Genomic DNA, 17,362 nt, shown 5'->3' on the forward strand with positions numbered 1-17,362 from the left:
AAAGGATGATGCCTCTTTTTCCACCTGCAATCTGTTTATTAATCACCAACAGCAGGTAAATGAGCCCTGCAGGGACCTGTGGGTCCCCGTATATAACGAGGAGCAGAGGAGGCCAGGAGAAACTTTGAGTCCCGTGCAGGGATGAGACGGAGCGGAGCTTCAGGCCTGGATGCAGCAGAGTGCCACACCCGGTGGAGGCTGGTAGGTCTGCTGCCTGGTGGCAAACATCAGGGGTTTATTATGTAACGCGTTAAGTGAATGTGAAGTTTGCAATCTTTTCGCATGGTGTCCTAAAATGTCAATTTGGCTAGATTACGTTTAAATTAGCGTACATCATTGTGATTGGCGTCAATCTGCTTTATTTTTACTTTAGTGTTAACTATAGTGCTTTTAGTGTGACCCTAATCTTAATATTGTTTGACATATACCAAACTATTGTATTACCAATCACCCAGTTTTCCAGCATCCCCCATCCCGGCCACTGCAGTGCGCGTCCTGTGCGTAAAAGGCGCAGAGGAAATGCGCGGTGGGTCTGTGTAGAAGCAACATAAGGAGTGGGAGGAGGACAGCGTGGATTACTATACTGCCAGTGGGTTAAGATGCTTAGCAACTAATTACCTGTGTGCTTAAATCCCCTGCCATACAGCCCAATCAAGCAGTGAGAGACGGAGACATGGGGAGTTCAATGACACAGGTGGACCAGCGGACTAAAGAACTACCAAAAAAAGCCACTCTCCTCCATCAGGCCAGTTCATCATGGTGAAGACCACCAGGCTTATTTTTCTCATCTTTGATACGATTAAATAGCTGTCTAGTTTTGAAGATTTCACTGCTGGGTACTTCAGGAGGCTTGGCTCAAAAATGTGTTTCTTGTCGTGACTTTACAACTAAAATGTTGTTGTGTGCAGTGAGGATATCGGATCATGTTTATAAGGTAAGAATCCAACCATACACAGGCCTCCGCAATATGCGTAGCAAGATCCTGCGTATCGTTTTGGTACATGCATGCAATCCCTTCCAACGTGAGAGTAATCAGACGAGAGATAATAAAGAGTAGTGTAAATTGTGAAGTAGTAGGTATTTATGACCTTTGGCTGGCCTGTTAATCACCACAAGGCACAACAACTAATAATTGCTCTTTGAAAATGAGGCAAAAGAAATTCAGACTACTCCTCATTTCATAACGTGAAGATTTCAGGAAGCGAAGAGGTAATTACACAATGTTTTTATCCTCCACTGCAGCCTTGATGGGACTTGACTCTTTTGAAGGAGATGAGTAATATTGTTCTTATTGCTCTATCAGTATATGAGGAGCAACTAAACCAGCAACTTCAGGAGATTTGTTTATGTTTCTGTCTCTCTCTCTCTCTCTCTCTCTCTCTCTCTCTCTCTCTCTCTCTCTCTCTCTCTCAAGCTTTTTACCTTATTGATCTCTCCCGGAAACGGGAAGATGAGCCCTGCTTTGGGACCCATTTGGAGCATCTCAAAAATCACTTAGCGCATCATTCCCTACAGCTAAAATCAATCTGAGCAGCAGACCTCCATCAGGATCAAGAGGTATCTCATCGTGGAAGCCTGAAATGTCCGAAAAGCTAATCCTATAATAACGTTTAGAAGGATATAAATGCACGCTAATTTCTGTGAGGATTTTTTTTTTTTACAGAAACTGGGTGACCAAGCACCACCACAGGCCTGTCTGTCCCAGTAGCAGATGGCATAGCTGGATTTACTCCCCATTCTGTGTGGTGGACGAAACAGAGATGAGTGAAGGACGCCATTGATTCTGATACTGTCTGTTTATTTCCACTCTGCACAGGACTGTGAAGACAATACTTTTCAAACTTCCAAGAGGTCGGCAGACGTTTTACAGGCAGACATGAAAATCTAACCTGAGCAGGAAGCAGCACACAGGATGTCAGGATTCACATATGAAGGAGAAGATGGTTAGGTTTTAAGACCATTCAGTGTAGACTGATGTGGGACAACACTTATATTTCCTCCTGTTCTGTGTATGGCACTGGTAGAATTCACTGTCACAGCCTACTATCAGTGATTTACCATAGGGCCATAAACAGAGTAGAGACATAACCACACTGCCTTCATCCATGTGCCCATCTGCTTTAATTGAAATGCCAGTAAACAGGTCATCCTAACCAAGTGGCATTGCTCATCTTCTTTGCCCATTTTGGCACTAGCACATTTTTGCTTTGTTTCTCATTGTTTGAGCAATCATGTGTAGTGCCAATATAGGACAAGACAGACACTCAGCTGTTCATAAATATTTTGTTGTGAGAGGGAAACATAGAGAGAGGAGAAGGAAGGATGGGGAATAAACTATGGATCTAATCGACTCAGATATCACTGGTTACCATGGAGGCTCATGCTCCATCTCTGAGACGCTGTCCTGTGTAACCTGAACTCGAATCGTTGCTCAGATCTGGTGGCTGTGACGGGTGCCCTCTCCCACGGTGTTTGGCAATGGTAGAACTCACTCTGGTGGGCTGGAAGGAACCGGTGGTTCTAGACTTGCCAACAACTGACTGAGAGCTTTAACCTGCCGTCCACCATCCCAGGACTCATTACAGGAGGAGGATTATTTCATGTTTAGGACTGTGTCTTAGACAGATCAAAGCTTCCATTTTAATCAGAAAAGGGCGGCAGGTTTAGAGCGAGGGCGGGGTTGTTGGGTGTGTGAGTGACTGCAGGCGGAGCAGTGAGGGGTTCAAATTGAGCTTCCCCTCCTGAGCGTTCTTGCAGTCTCAGAACACCATAGAAACTTCGCAAGGACACAGCAAGTTCACCATTTCAGTGAAGAACAACCACAGAACAAGCCACGTAAAAAAATCCAACTCAAGTCCAGAAAGTGAGTTGGTTTGGAAAACACCCCTAGAGGTTATAAATGCTTTGTCCTCCCCCAGATGCATGGTGTCCCCTCGGGGTCGACATGGCCACACTTAGCTGATCATGACATCAAAGTGTAATCTTCGGCTTCAAACACTGAAGGTATGAACCAAAGGATTCTTTTAACTATTGGGCCATAACACATACATCCATACACAGGCCATTAAGCATCAGGTTGACTGCCCCGGTCAATAAATCAATGGAGTTCATGTGTTTGGCGGTGAAACCAGCAGCTGAAGGCCTGTAGTAGCAGTAAATCCCCAATGGTTGATGTTAGCAGCAGCAGCTAGCTATCTTATGGTGCAACCTGATCCTGTTCAGTCATTAAAGGTTTGAGATGAGGTGCTGCAGAGGTACATTAGACCTCATTATTTCTAAAATCCTGGCTAAGGCCCTCAAACTTTATTTTACATCTTATTGAAGAAGCCAAGGTATCCAAATACGCTAAATGTATCTGGCAGTATTACACTAAAGTGTGCATAAAATGATGCATTAAAACATGTGCAATCTGTCTGTTGATGTAATACAGCCTTTAAAATTGAAATATTTCCCTTATAAGTACAATAGCTTAACTGCAGCAAGTATATAATATAGTGTATGGGATTTTAGTGTAATTACCAAATATTAGGAAACTTTAAGGAATAATAAAAGTATTAAAATAAAAAGAGAAATAGAGGTCAGAGGGGAAACAGAAAGGAGGGATAGATGGAGAAACCGACAGTATATTCAAACAAAGACAAAACCCACCACTGGTATTTCAGTGTCTGTGTTCGTTTGGTGGGACAGAGCAGCCAGAGCGATCATTGGCTGATAAGTGTTCATCATGTTTCATATAAATGCCGTGAGAGTCCATTATGGTTGTCTGCAGAGGATGTTAGGTTAAGTGGTGCCAGCGGCCGCACAGAGAGGAAGGAGGGAGGCCGACACGCTGACAGCTGGTACTAGTGATTAGTACCATGTAGTGATGCAGGGAAGGCATCAAAGCTCTTTAGGGAGAATCCCTCCCTAAGGAGGCAAACACACACACACACACACACACACACACATACACACACACACACACACACACACACACACACGGAATCCTGACACACGCAACTTCCTGGTAGCTAAAACGGCCTTTAAACTGAGTACACAGGTGCAACAGCATATAGGCTGCACAGGCCATCTGCCATTCTCAGAGGCATCACCAACCAATGGATTATCAGCAGCTCTAACACACACACACACACACACACACACACACACACACACTATGGGACACTAGTAATACAGGAGAATGAGTAGTGTAATTCGATTAGATTGGGTGTGGAAGTCAATGAATTTCCTCATTAATCTCTTGCACTAATGGCTGTTTAATTGCTATGGTCTCAGCTGTCTTTTTGTACTGTGGTAATTTAATGTTTTTTTTTTTACACAAATCTCAACAGCGCAGTGACTGTCCATTTATTTAGCATGTAGAAGAATACTTAGAAGATATAAAATGCATCAGAAAGGTGATGGACTGTCGCCACACTAATAAGTTATTTGTGGACTGATCCAGTTATGGTAACTGCTGTAAAATAAAATGTTTGAGTTTATAGTTAAACAATATGTTTCAGTTATCAGACAGTGGAAGAAGGAGGATGGGAGACTTGTTGCAGTCACACTACTGTTGCCCTCCTGCAGCATTGGTGACTGAACTTTATTCTGCTGCCCTAAAGACACACAGTGTACAGTTTTCTAAGGATCTTCAGCCAGGCCATTCCTTGGTACACACAAAAACACCGGTAGTCACTGGATTACAGTAATCCAGGAACAGGGGGGTATTTATAGGACTTCACGATCAGAGACAGACAGGATGCAACAATCGAGGAAAACAGATAATGATTGCCATATGACTGGCTGGATTTGTTTGGAACACGGTCGATTAGGTAGCATCTAGCAAGAACCAAAACTACTTTAGGAGGCTAATTCAGCAAGTAAAGCTGCTGTGAGTGTCACATTATTTTGTCTGAAAATATAACTTTGCCCCAAAGCTAATTGAAATCAATTAAAATAAATAAGAAAAATATATGGTTTATTTGACCAAGTAAATAACTGAATTAAAACAAATATTGTTTGCAGTGGCCTCATAACTGCAAGTGCCTGACATAAAATATACAAATGGAACTAAGAGTTGTAATGATTAGCCTAGTTTTTGACGAGACAGAGGACGCCACATATGACAAAGTAAAACAGGCAGACACTCACAAACTCTTTTTTAAAAGGCTTCGTCTGAAAAGAGGGACAAATTACAGGGTTTGAAAACAGACAAACTAAATTGAAATAATGATCACTATCAATACCTATGGCAGTGAAAGAATAAAGGCTACAATTCAGCCTTCAACCTTGTGGAAACAATGATCATTTTTTTGGTGTTTGTGGTTGTTTAATTGATTCACGAGGCCTACGATGGAGAGAAAAGAACTGATTTGTTGAGGTCAAGTTTAGTAGGTCTAATGGCAACATTGAAAGGGATGACTCTTTTCATTGTCCATGAATCATATTTAACATTTGGTAACAAATGTAGACAAACAGCATGTAGCCTAATAAAGTCTCTGTACCATACACACATACAATACAAAATACCATACATTTATAAAGTAATACTTTATAACAATACAATGCTATTAAAGTAAAAACTTCTTTATTCAAATGTGTATATCATTTTCCTATCACATTAGTTGCAGCGAATGGCAGAATTCACAAGGTCTCTGGAACAAAATGACATGTCCAGAGCTTTTGTAATGTGAAAAAACCCTCTGAATATTTATTTATTTGCTATAATTTCATCAGTCTTCGGTGCAGTTCAGGGTCAGGCTCAGACTCTGAAGGCAGTGGCTGGATTTTAAAAGGCTAAAATGTTTCCAGCCTAGTCTGTGGTGGTGACTCTTAGAGGACTGCCAGTGATGCGTAAAGTTGACAATGAACTGTGAGGAAGCAAGCAACCTGCGGTGCAGCTGACCTTCAGGCTCAGACTGTTCTCCCTCCTTTCCTTTTAGTGGGACACTGACTGTTGTCTTCTCCTTTTTGGTGGTTGAGATATTACAGTTTTTTCCAATTTCTAACACACTATAATGAAATGCATATCATAATTATTTTAACTGACACACAAGTTTGAACATATTCTGCTTTATACACATTTCAAATGCACTGAACACTGTTCTCTGTTTAAGACACAACCATCTGACATAAAGTCACATGGCTGCCATTCAAAAGAACACCACATGAGGCTGCCAATTGGCCGATATGTGTTCCACCTGGCCAGACACCTCAATGGTTAATTGTTACCACTTCAATTAGGAAGTAAGCACTAGGAAAAGACCACAGGTGAGCGCTGCCTTTTTTTTTTGTTTCCTCTTACAAGAATGGAAGACCCAGCTGTGCAGCAAGATGCTGCCTAATATATTTTTTCTGCAATTTTCTTTTTCCGTTGACTGTTTTTTGTGAGCTTATTTTTGTTCAATCCAATGTAAACTTATCTTCTGTGCATATGTTGCAATGACTAGTTTGGTAAAAAAAAAAGAAATATGGTAATATTAATGACATGTGTGCCATTTGGTGCAAAAGTTTGATCTTGATGGTGCTATATGTAGTTTCAGTTGCAGTTCTTAATGCTTCAAACTTGAAGATATACCTGTTCTCCAGTTGGAATGTCCTTATCGATGCTACTGTGTAGCGACTGGGGTTAGGGTGGACTCTTTACCCAGCCTCCCTCATGGACAGGCCATGATTTATCACATGGTCCACCAGAGTAGCCCTGATGTCATCTGATGCACGTCTTTGCACTGGTCCTCGATTGCCTTTGTCCTCGTCCAACTTCTCTCTCTTTGTCATCCTCTTATTCTGACTGTCATAGCCTCCATGCTTGCAAAGTTCTCAAAATTGCTTACCTGAGGCTCAGACCGATTGGTTTTCAGGTTTGTAAGTAAGTGCCTACAATTGCCAGTTTTGTCTAATGTAAGAAAAGGTGTGTAGTGTTTCGCGATAAGTGTGTTACAGAATTGCAAAGTTTACAATGTGTTTAAGCTATAGTTATACTGTTTTTAAGGTTAGCTACAAGAAGTTCAGGTATTGAGAATTAATTTTTAGTGTGTAAGCAATGGGCAAAAACTGTGATAACCAGACATAGGGACACCCGTATGTGTGGGGGTTGTATGAGCACAGATGTGATCGCAGACATTAAATAAAATAGTGTTCATGCTGTTTTAACATCAACAAGAAAAAGAGAAGCATGGAAATCTGTTCTTTTTATTTATATATCTTATGAATGCTTCACCACAATTGTCTCTGAATGAAAATACATCTACTTTAGCATTCCTTTCATGAAGGAAAGGTAAATGTGGTAATGTTAGATAAATCAGGATTATAGAGAATGAGACATGAAACTATTAAAATGTGTTCCCTCACTGATAAATCAGCAGATTTTATACTCTTTTATATTCAGTTAAGCATTTACTATGAACATGTATGACCAGGAAAGTGTATCACACAAAACAGACACAAATGAGTACTCAGAAAAACCAGTGAATAAGTAAAAGTTAACTGTCTCTAAACAATATTGAGTGTGGGTACGCTTGAGACTGTAGAGGGCGACAGTGCTCTTTTTGCAGGACTGTGAGGGTGGTTTTCAACATCAAATCCACAACAGAACATCTGAAGAATTTCTGCTTCAGCTTTATGTCCAGATGGTTAATACCTATTAAGAAAATTTATTTTGCTTGAATACAATAAGTCGTGTGTTTATTTTGTGTAAGAAAAGTGTACTTGTCCTCACCTGTAGTTGTTGGGTTTGAAGGGTCCGTGTTTGCTGATGCCCAGGTACTGGGCCTGTTCATCTGTCAACTCTGTGAGGTGAGCGTCAAACGTCTGCAGGTGAAGACTGGCCACGTATTCATCTGAAATCATAAGATTAGAAGGCTTTATCATGTTTGGATAAAATAAATATGAAAAAGCAGAAAAGGTGATAACTGTTTTGGAATTTTAAAGCTGAGGACTTGCCCGTCTTCTTTGGCAGCAGGTAGACGTCCTGTTTGTAACGTCCTTCTGGAGCCCTGTAAAGCTCTATGAGAGCCAGAGCCTGACATGCAACAAACACAACTACAGCCTCAACATGACAGAGCTACAGAAATGTCCTCTGTAACACGTTTAGAGAATATTAACACATCACGGCTTCCAATATTTTGCTGAATACATTTCTGAAGTAAATAACATAAAACAAATGATCGTACCTGAGTTGTAGGGGTGATGGAGAGGATAAATAAGGGCACTGTGGAGCAGCTCAGATTCAGCAAACGGCCCTGAGAAAAATTAAAAACTGAAATGACACACTGTGAAATGACTGCAGCTACTTCTGACTACCTAAATATTTCTTGAAAGTTTTTTTTTTATTTTTTTATCTCAAATAATTATGTAAAATAGTCCTTAAGCATCCCTTAAGAGCTGCATACTTCAACAATGATCTGGTAAATCTGAGCCTTTCATTTCTAAATAGTATAGCTGTAGGACTGCACTGGAAACACTGCTGTAAAACTCACTTCTAATGTGACAAAGACAGCATCCTGAAGCTTTTTAAATTCTGGGCAGGTCAAGAAACTACTAGACTTACCTGCTGCATTTTTGTAGTGCTTAAACCTGATTGGTGCGTCTACAATTAACCAATCATGTGTTTGTGCACCTGATGGCTATGTTTACAGATTGGCTCACAGTTGTGGTCCTTTGACATACAGTGTTTTGGAATTTCAAGGAAGTGACATCATGAGTGACATCATGATTTACTTCTGTGCTTATAGTGGTGCACATCTGGGCCAATGTTTTGCTCCTTGAGTGTAAGGTTTTGATAGTTGTGTAATACTTTTGATTTCAGTGTGTGAGCAATCAGCAAAAACTGTAATCCCCAAAGATCACAACATATCCCAGAGAATTGAATTTTTGAAGGCTGGTTTTCTTTTGTTTTTTTGATTAGGGCAATGCACATTAATCAACATTTCTGCTGAAACTGCAGCGTTTCCTTTCCATTTCCTTTCTTCACTTGTATCCTGTTCCAGTTTCGCAAGTGCATGCTTGCATCAGCTTGTAGCAGAGAGCTACAGAGCTTTGTGGCATTCTGTAGTAACTTAACTTCAGCCTGCCCTGGTTGGTAGGTTGCCAAGAGCGGGATTGTGTTCTGATGCAGTGGTTCCCAAACTGGAGTCTGGGGACCCCAGTTTTCCTTGAGGGTGTTCCAAGGTGTCCCCAGCAAAAAGGGGAATCAATTTCTTTCACTGAAATGACCACTATATTTCCTATCTCTAGTGCAAACTCTACTAGTTCCCTCATGGTTTCAGCGCACATTCATTTTTGTCTCAAATTGTAAGCATTGCTCCTTGATTTGCTAGCTGCCTGCCCCTGAATGCACTGTCAAAAAGCCCGGAACGTGGTTTGTTGAATCAAGGAGGGATGCATACAATTTGAGACAATAATGAAATTGTGCTGAAACCATGCCGAAGCTCATAGCTTACTCATGTGTCCAACTGCAAAGCTTTTCTTGAAGGATGTTGCAACACAGCATCATACTCAAGTCCACTTTTAACTCAATTCAAATAAATCTGGAGAGCCACAATCAGCATAAGTGTAGTAATGTAGAAAAGGCTCTGTGAATGTGCCTTTCCTCCGTTTTTATAAACCGATGTTTCATTCTAAGACATTGGGCTATGGTTGATGCTGGCTAATATAGAAGCTTAATGCTATGTGAGATAAGTAAAGTGATAAAAAGTCCTTCTAGCTACAATGTATCACCATAGCTGTAAGCATTCAAAATAGCCACTGTAACTTTCACTTGAAATCAACATATTTTTTGGCTAAATGCTTCAGCTAAACATGATGTAATGGCTGAGTAATAAACAAGATAATGTGCAGGATGCCAGTCCGTACGGCAGCAATGCTCTTGCTGGAATTAATGACACTGTTCAAGGTGGAAGACCCTCGTTCATAGCACACTGTGGGACTTTACTTTACATTATCCCACAGTGCTGGTATATAAAACTAACAACAGTATCATCACCTCGGCCAGCAGGATGATTCTCTTGCCATCAGGCCAGATAACATGATCCACCTTAGGCCTCACATGCTCCCACCTCAGCTCTGCAGTCCGCAGACTCAACTGAGAAGGAAGAATCACACACAAAACCTAAGTAAATATAGGTTTACACACAGACACACACACACACACAAACACACACACACGCAGAATAAAAAAAACAGACTGTTCATACCAAATCTATCTCAGTGCTGCAGTGTCCCATGTTGCAGACTATGCAGCCGCTCTTCATTCTATCCAGATGTTCCCTCTCTACCACGTTTTTATTGCCTGCAGAAAAACAGCAAACTGGAACTGTAGTGATATTCTTGATAAGAGTTAAAATGACTTTGTAGAGAACAGCAGTTACTTACCTGTGCAGGTGATGACCATGTCTGCCTGTCCGACCACTTCACTCAGTTTAATCACTCTGAAGCCATCCATGCTTGGAGAAGGGCAAAAAAGGGGGTCACACACAAGTACATTTTTCATGATGTTCTGCTACGCTGTCACATTGAACAGAGTGAAACACTTCACACAGTGCTGCTAAAAGATTCCTCCATTCATACCAGGCCTGAACAGCACAAATGGGATCCACTTCTGTCACATATACAACAGCACCCAATGCTTTCAGGGCAGCACAGCAACCTTTGCCAACCTAGAGAGAAAAAAAGGTTGGTAGAGCTGCTTAAATGTAAGTCACATGCATGTGACATAAATGTATGTCACATTCCCAGCAGCACTGGGAACGTTCTTATTTTTTCACTGACCTCCCCAAAGCCGCACACCACCACTTGTTTTCCTCCAAACATGATGTCAGTGGTTCTCTTCAACCTGACAGAAGAGTTCAACACAGTTACTCTGTTGCTCTGTACTGTACCTGTGGTTTTACCTGTTTACAATCAAAACATGACTCATTACCCCTCCAGTATAGACTCCTTGCAGCAGTAAAGGTTTTCAAATTTTTGCTTGGTCACCGAGTCGTTAACGTTCATGGCCGGGACACACAGCTTGCCTGCCTTTGACAGCTGGTATAACCTGAAACACAGGTGGAAAGGCACATGTGTGAAGTGGAGAAGGGCTTTGTGAACGTGTCAGAATGTCATGTGTTTTGTGTGAACCTAACCGATAGATGCCTGTCACACTTTCCTCTACGATGCCTACGATCTTCTTGAACAGGCCTGGGTGCTTCTTATAGATCCAGTGGGTCAGGTCTCCTCCATCATCCAGAATCTGTGTAAAAACAAGCTAAACTCTCAGTCAGGCACAGTTCACCCAAATAAAAAGTCAAATTTTATTTGAACTTATCCGTGCAAATTCAGTAAGGTGACTTTAGAAGATGTACACTGTAGTTCAGCTCAGTGTGTTCAATGACATCCACACAAAATTTAAATCTATGGTGCATAGGTTCCGTGTCCCCCATGAGGAATTCTAATTATTACAACAAAACTTACGTGATCGCGCACGTGCCACCACCCCTCCTTTATACAGTTGCAAATAGCCAAGGAGGACACAGAGGATTAAAAGAAATCATGACAAACTTTTCAGAGGAAGTAACCATCATCACTGGACGCCACAATCTTCTGAACAGAGCTACACTGAGAAATACAGAGAGAGTTGTGTGGAGCTGATAGTCTTAATTAGCTTTGTAGCAACTCATTTGGCAATGGCTTGAATGCATGGATGTTTATTAATATCAAAATGTTTAACCTTTAATATGAACAGGATATTTTTTATACTATATTGAGAAAGAAACCTTGCCATTGAGTTTTGATGTTATTTTGCTACATGTCAAGTTATATTTATGTACTTGTCTGTGGAGAAATTGAAAAACTGTTTTTGTCCAATATGCACTAATGAAGCAGACTGTGTACACTCGGAAAAGTAAAGTAAGCTAAATGATAGCAAAATAACTTAATATACCTTAAATACCAAAAGAACCAAAACTGAGAAAAGTGTGACTGCATTTTTGAAGTAAAAGAACCTTTAGTTTCTTAAGAAAACGTTGATTTGATAGTTAAAAGCCACCAAACCTGGTATCACTGTGGCGAACTAAAGTTTTATTTCTCCAAACTTTGCACAATCAATCTTAAAATAAATCTTGCGAACTGTCCTTTCCGTTTGATCACAGTACCATGTTGGGCTGCCAGGTCTCAGCACCGACACATCGGTCAATACACCACCAGAAGTCTTCCTCTGATTCTCCTCTCCACGCAAACACTGAGGTTCCTGAGATAAAGATCATCAGTGATATATAATTATTAAAAGCAAACCAGATGAGCCAGGTTGGTGAGCTGGAGAGGTAGGATGCACAGACTGGCGTACCTCTTTCAGCCAGAGCAGCAGCCACAGCGTTTTGAGTGGAGAAGATGTTACAGGCCGCCCAGCGACACTGAGCCCCCAACACAGACAGAGTCTCAATCAACACCTGCAAGAGAACAACAAAACAAGTCTTTTCTTAAAATAATTTCATCATTTCTAATGCAGATAAGAGAAGAATAATGCCAAATAATCAGCCACAACCAGGGTGTGTTAAACACAGTAAAACTCTGTGTGTGTGTGTGTGTGTGTGTGTGTGTGTGTGTGTGTGTGTGTGTGTGTGTGTGACTGACCGCTGTCGGTGCAGTGATGTGTGTGCAGCCCACCACTTTGGCACCAGCAAGAGGTTTCTCCCCACATGCACTTTTCCTCAGGACCATCAGTGCTGGCATTTCTAAATATCACATTCAATTTGAGAATAGACACATTTCATTTATTTATGGCTTTACATTCTCTTCTTGTTGTGTGTCGCTTCTTGAATGGGTGCTACAACAATGATATTCATTTTGTCATCATCACTTGTGAGGACAACTCTTCCTCTTTACCTTGCTGTGCGGTTTCTATTTCTCTGCGTCCAAATTCAGCCTGTTTCATGTTTTTGATGCAAAAGTCAGAAAAGCCTTTGGATGTCTTCTGATGCTTGTCTCTGGGAGAGGATTTATCCTTACTGTCACTGCACACTGCCACACAGGAGTAAGGCACGTTGTAGAAACGCAATCAGCTGATATTGTGTAATGTCCAAAACCAAACTTAGTGAAGTATAATATAATAAGAGTAATACAGAAACACACGATTTGTTGGAAAGCTTTACATTTAGGATTTATCTCTGCCAGCCTTGTGTTTTGAGTCAGACTCTAGCTGGGTGAGACTTTTCTTTGGTTAGCCTTTGAAGTCTGTATGAACTGTGGCAGTGATTGATACGTTCCAAAAAGACTCAGAGTGAGATGATTTGGACCAAATCAAAGAGACATGCTTCTTCAGAAGACGTTTCCTTTTAATTAAGGTTTAGCTGAAGGAGAAAGCACTGAGGCTAATCCTCGGGGGCCTGTAGTTCCCGTGCTGATGGGATCCGAACCAGCTCAGTTCATGCATCAAAGACTGTGATCAGACTTAAGAGTATGTTGTTTTTTCAAGTTTCCGTACCTGAACTGTAGCTATCCAGAGACAACTGTGAGATGGAATCAGCCGGAGAGTGACGACTGGTGTTGGCGAAATGTTTGTTGAAATTTGGCTTCTGTTCAGGGAACTGTATTTGCTGTGGAGTCAAAAAAGAGACACAAACTGACAAAATAAAAGAAAGTCAACCACAAAGTCTGATGAACTTCATGCGTGAAACATACAGACCTGATGTAGTCATGATAGCCAACATTACACATTGGCACCACCCTTCACAGCACATTTTATTGTAAAGTACCACCTCTCTGCCCACAGCCTACACCAGCACAAATCTCATTGTCTTCTCCTTACTCCTCCATGCATCTGCTGCTATCTAACTATCCAGTTGGACTTTTTCAAGACTGGTCTGCTTCCACAGGAGTCCCACTTGGCAACGTCCACTCCCTGGCTGCTTGCCTGACCCACTGGGCCCACCTCCAAAAGTAAACATTAAACATGTACAGTATATACAATGTATCCATTTCCTATATTGTGTGTCAAGCAACTGCTCCAAAAGTAAGAGGGAAATAAAAGTAATCCAGTTAAGGTGTGTTTCCATGTGGTTCTCACAAAAGTCTCCATGTTCAACTGACAAGTCTTTTACTCATGACCAATGGCATTCATCACAGCTGAATTGAAGATAGGCGTCAGGATTAAGAGAGGCATCTTTTCTGGGATGCTGCTACAATGCGATTCATCAAATCCTTGTTAGGAACAATTCAACTTGAGCTGCCATGCCAGCTTGTGTTTTTCTTAAACATCACATTTCACACAAATCAACAATATTTAGTTTTTTTCATACTCTTCCAGATTTAAAACATTCCACTTTGATTAGTTGATAAAGGGTAAAAGTAAAATCTTGATCCACTTTGCTGACTTGGTCCTGAGCTTAGACTGGCCTAAAATGCAGCTCTATTTTTGTTTAAGTGAGATCACTTGAAAACAATCTCTTGAATACAGCTTGCACTTACTGAAGCAGCTGCTTAATCTTTAACAAAAGACAAAAGACATTGAGCTGTGGCAATGTGAAAGCTCACTTAATGATCACAAAACAATCTCTTACAAAATGGCTTTGAATACAAGCCAGCTCCTATTAAAGTACAATGACAGCCACAAAGCTAATAATTAAAGTGGCTGCAGGTCTTGTATGCTTGGGGAAACCATTTGTGCATTCATTTGAAACCTGAAAACCTCTGAATTTCTAATTATCTTTTTTCAATCAATAAAACCCAAGAAAATTCACAGTTGTAGTAGTTAGAAAAACAGGTATGAATTGTAATTTTAAACAAGTATTCAAGTACTCCAATTGAAACAACGTAATGGTTACTAATTCAATATAAAGACTTGACTCACTGTCCTCTAAAGAACAATTCAAATGTAGAGATTAATAGCGCTTCTAAAACAAAAACAATGATACCTTTATGCAGATGGACTGTACTGCCGTCTGGTCCTTAGCTTTAGTTATGTTCAAAACACTGTACACTTTCTTCATTCTGGCAGAGCTGCTCTCACACTGACCACTGTACTTCCACCATGCAGTGCTGCAAGTTGATGCTGTTAAACTGATTAAAGAGTTCACATGCAGAGTGACGCTTTATGCCACACCTTCGCCCCAACAGGCCAAGGTGATGGGTGAGGAAGGCAGAGAGTCTTTGTGAGGCTTACAGACAGGAACTCATGTAGCAGAACAGGTTAGAAATGAAGATAAGTAAGAGAGTTGTAAGGAAACAGAAGCTCAGGAAAGTGATGAGGCCACAGATGAGTTCTAATATGCACAGTAAAGTGGACTTTGCTCTCATACTGTACATTAAATAAACAGCAAAGTGATTTACATACATGTACATGAACATACATTCATGACAGAGCTTGCTCGTCGGAGAGAGATAGAACACTGTATAAGTCGTTGTTTTCTCTGCAGCTCTGCAGTGTGACTAAAGGGGCGTTTCACTGATTTTACACATGCTGATCAGCTTACGTGTCATGGAAAGAACATCACAGTCTGTAAAAACAGTTGGACAAAGTGTTCTGTGATTCTAAAGGAGATTCGTAAAGTCAGAGAGAAAAAACACCTTCATAATGTCATAATTGGTCTTGAGATTTATTTATTTTATTGTGTTTCTAAGGTTTTTTTGAATTTCTTTCCTAGGACAGCGGAAGACAGGGAAAGGGAGAGAGAAAATCATCTGTGGATTTTTTATGATGTGGACATTCAATGCATGGTGTCTAAATTACTCACAATGCAATGGTCAGGTGGTTGGGTCTCTTGTGCTAGTAGTGGTTAAGGTACCAAGCAGCATAGATGAGGTGTGGGCAACCGAGATCTGGTAATCTCACTTCCTTCCAACTCCACACCTCCAGATTTCTTTTAATTTTTACACTCATAATCTTAAACTCCAAGCTGAAGCTGACATCATTTGAGCCAATTTATCATATTTCACACAGCTCCCCCTAGAAATGCAGCAGTATGCCCCAAGACCTGTAAACAAATCGGCACACATCCCTTTTAAGTCTGCTCTGTCTTTTAAAAGTGACAAAATGAGTGAAATATGTTTGCGCGAGTGCTGGTTAAACATTCATAGAGGCCGGCACATGACTAAAACCATTAACGGCCTGAGTGTGTGCAGATTCACCGGCTTCCTGTGGAGTACCTTAACAAATGCACGTACCACACAATATACAAGTCTTGATCTAGACAGCCCTCACAAACAAGTCAGTCAAAGTCAGGAAGTGAAGCAGTTTCCTTGCTCACCGTGCCAGTCTTCAGAGCTTCAGTCACCAGCTCTCTTGTCCCATACCCAGACTCCTCTGCCCTATATCTGCCCTGACATTGAGGTGGGCTCCTGCTCTCTGCGGCCTTTAGCATTTGCAACAGGTTGAGGTTGCATTTTACTGGCTCATGTTTGGTGGTTTTGTTCTTCGCCTCTCCATTCAGCACAGCTCCGTCCTCCAAACGTGGTTTAGGATATTCATCAGATTGTGGCAGGTTCCTCCAGGAGGTTCCAGTCTGGTCCCTTTCCTCTTCCATGGCAAGTAATGAAGTGAATTGGATTCCTGCTCAGGTGATCCAACAACAGACCTGGTGACGGCTCAGGCATACCCTGCCCACATATATCTGATATTTCCCCCTGCAAGGCTTCTGTTTACTAAACAGAAGCAGTTCTGAGTTACTTTGACCAAAGGTAGATCTATGTCCTGGATGCAGTGTGTACATAGAAACACTTATGTGAGCACTGCTCAGAGGAAAATGTAACCTTAAAATGTAACTCACTAATTTAAAAGTGCAATGTAGGTAGAATTCTTTCAGGAAGACTTCAAATTAAACTTCAGTCACCATTGTCTCTCCCTAAAACAATTCAGCTGTTAAAAGGCATTCACTTTTCAGTAAACCAACCAGAATTGGCCAGAAAATTCATGATCCAATCACAACGTGACATCCTGCTTCAAATATCGTCTTTCCTTGCTATCGGCTGTCTTTTCAGGCAACATGTAACCCTCCTCCTCCCCTTCCACCCCCAGGCATCGTCAACCGCGGCAACCTGAGTTCCTTTCCGGCAGACAGCTCCTTTGTTTGGTTCCTTCTCCACTATCACCAGTGTTTAGGCTCCATCGGGGGGAACATGTCTGACTTCTCTACCCCTTCAAAATATTTTTAACGATGGAGTCTAGTCCCCAAAGATTATGTACATTTTTTATTATGTACATGTACAATAAACCTTTGCATTTCTGCAACAAAGTATCTCCTGACTGAAATGCCCTCATGCAGTCTTTTGTTCTAAAAGGTCAGACCGTTAATGGAGAATAACTCATACACAAGACCTCAGGGATCTAGACTTGCAGAGCTGCTTCTTGTTTTTGTGTTGTCTTTGATAACATTGGCTCAAATCGCAATGAGCACAGAGACATAAGTGC

At 41.2% G+C, this 17,362-nt stretch overlaps 1 protein-coding gene across 4 annotated transcripts; it reads right to left on the reverse strand.

Annotated features, from left to right (window-relative positions):
• Positions 1-7,358: 7,358 nt before the first annotated feature.
• Positions 7,359-16,559, reverse strand: LOC117949556 (S-adenosylhomocysteine hydrolase-like protein 1). Of its 4 annotated transcripts, none has more exons than XM_034879911.1 (17): positions 16,203-16,558; positions 13,442-13,553; positions 12,844-12,978; positions 12,592-12,692; positions 12,305-12,407; positions 12,114-12,208; positions 11,106-11,212; positions 10,901-11,017; positions 10,750-10,813; positions 10,549-10,637; positions 10,354-10,424; positions 10,176-10,270; positions 9,965-10,063; positions 8,154-8,222; positions 7,924-8,002; positions 7,700-7,820; positions 7,359-7,621 (listed from the first exon to the last, which is right to left on the reverse strand). In XM_034879911.1, exons 1-17 carry the CDS (start codon positions 16,476-16,478, stop codon positions 7,615-7,617), a joined length of 1,740 nt encoding a protein of 579 aa, XP_034735802.1. In that variant the 5' UTR covers positions 16,479-16,558; the 3' UTR covers positions 7,359-7,614. The 4 variants fall into 4 exon arrangements, with proteins under 4 accessions (XP_034735802.1, XP_034735805.1, XP_034735804.1 ...); XM_034879914.1 differs by lacking the exon at positions 16,203-16,558 and adding an exon at positions 14,871-14,999; XM_034879913.1 differs by lacking the exon at positions 7,359-7,621 and having other exon boundaries at positions 7,696-7,820; positions 16,203-16,559.
• Positions 16,560-17,362: the final 803 nt, after the last annotated feature.

Source organism: Etheostoma cragini, chromosome 8 (assembly GCF_013103735.1).
Source record: "Etheostoma cragini isolate CJK2018 chromosome 8, CSU_Ecrag_1.0, whole genome shotgun sequence".
Taxonomy (NCBI): Eukaryota; Metazoa; Chordata; class Actinopteri; order Perciformes; family Percidae; genus Etheostoma; species Etheostoma cragini.